The sequence below is a fragment of the Otolemur garnettii genome, unplaced genomic scaffold (genome assembly GCF_000181295.1).
Source record: "Otolemur garnettii isolate 467f Iridium unplaced genomic scaffold, OtoGar3 scaffold00025, whole genome shotgun sequence".
NCBI classification, from domain to species: domain Eukaryota; kingdom Metazoa; phylum Chordata; class Mammalia; order Primates; family Galagidae; genus Otolemur; species Otolemur garnettii.
Window position 1 is genome coordinate 18766448 of NW_003852420.1, and position 1061 is coordinate 18767508.

Genomic DNA, 1061 nt, shown 5'->3' on the forward strand with positions numbered 1-1061 from the left:
AAGGGCAGTGCCTGTGGCTCAGCGGGTAGGGTGCCGGCCCCATATACCAAGGGTGGCCGGGTTTGAACCCAGCCCCAGCAAAACTGCAACAAAAAAATAGCCAGGTGTTGTGGCAGGCACTTGTAGTCCCAGCTACTCAGGAGGCTGAAGCAAGAGAATCACTTAAGCCCAAGAGCTGGAGGTTGCTGTGAGCTGTGATGCCACAGCACTCTAATTGAGGGCAACAAAGTAAAGCTCTGTCTCTTAAAAAAAGAAAAAAAAAAAAAAAGGAAGATAATAATAACTGCCTTACAGACTACTGTGAAGATAAAAGGAAAACACATATATGTGCAAGAAAGCACCCTAAAAACTGTAATGGGGATGTACACTGTAATATGGCAGTAGAAACAGAAACTTTAACTAAATAACCTGCTGAATTTTTTTTTTTTTGAGCCAGAGTCTCACTTTGTCACCCCTGGTAGAGTGCCGTGGTATCATAGCTCACAGCAACCTCAAACTCTTGGGCACAAGCAATTCTCTTGCTTAGCCTCCCAAGTAGGTTGGACCACAGGTGCCCACCACAATGCCCGATTATTTTTAGAGACAAGGTCTCACTCTGGCTCAGGCTGGTCTCAAACGTGTAAGCTCAGGCAATCCACCCACCTCGGCCTCCCAGAGTGCTAGTATTACAGGTGTGAGCTACCACACCCAGGCTGACTGCTTGAATATTTTTACTGACTATTGAACATATGGATACATACCGTCCATTTCACCTCTGGGCGAGCAAGTGGAATAAATCTTCCATCAAACATATGAGAAAATGGCCCATGACCTTAAAAACAAAAACAGCCTTAGAATGAGAAAAATGTTTGCAAACGGGCAAAAATTGAATACTTTAATCTTTTTAGTTTAACTTGAATATCAACAGAAATAAACTATAAATATATCACAAAAGGGGGCCAGACACAGTGGTTCATGCCTGTAATCCTAGAACTCTGGGAGGCTAAGGAAGGAGAATTGTTTGAGCTCAAGAATTCAAGACCAGCTTGAGCAAGACCAAGACCCCATCTCTACTAAAAAAA

At 43.4% G+C, this 1061-nt stretch overlaps 1 protein-coding gene across 1 annotated transcript in view; it reads right to left on the bottom strand.

Moving 5' to 3' along the window:
• Positions 1-1061, bottom strand: part of SAMHD1 (SAM and HD domain containing deoxynucleoside triphosphate triphosphohydrolase 1) — a 59910-nt gene that overhangs the window by 29546 nt on the left and 29303 nt on the right. Inside the window, exon 6 of the mRNA XM_023512263.1 lies at positions 741-811. Within this exon, the coding sequence (XP_023368031.1) occupies positions 741-811 (71 nt within the window). The remainder of the gene's footprint in view (positions 1-740; positions 812-1061) is intronic.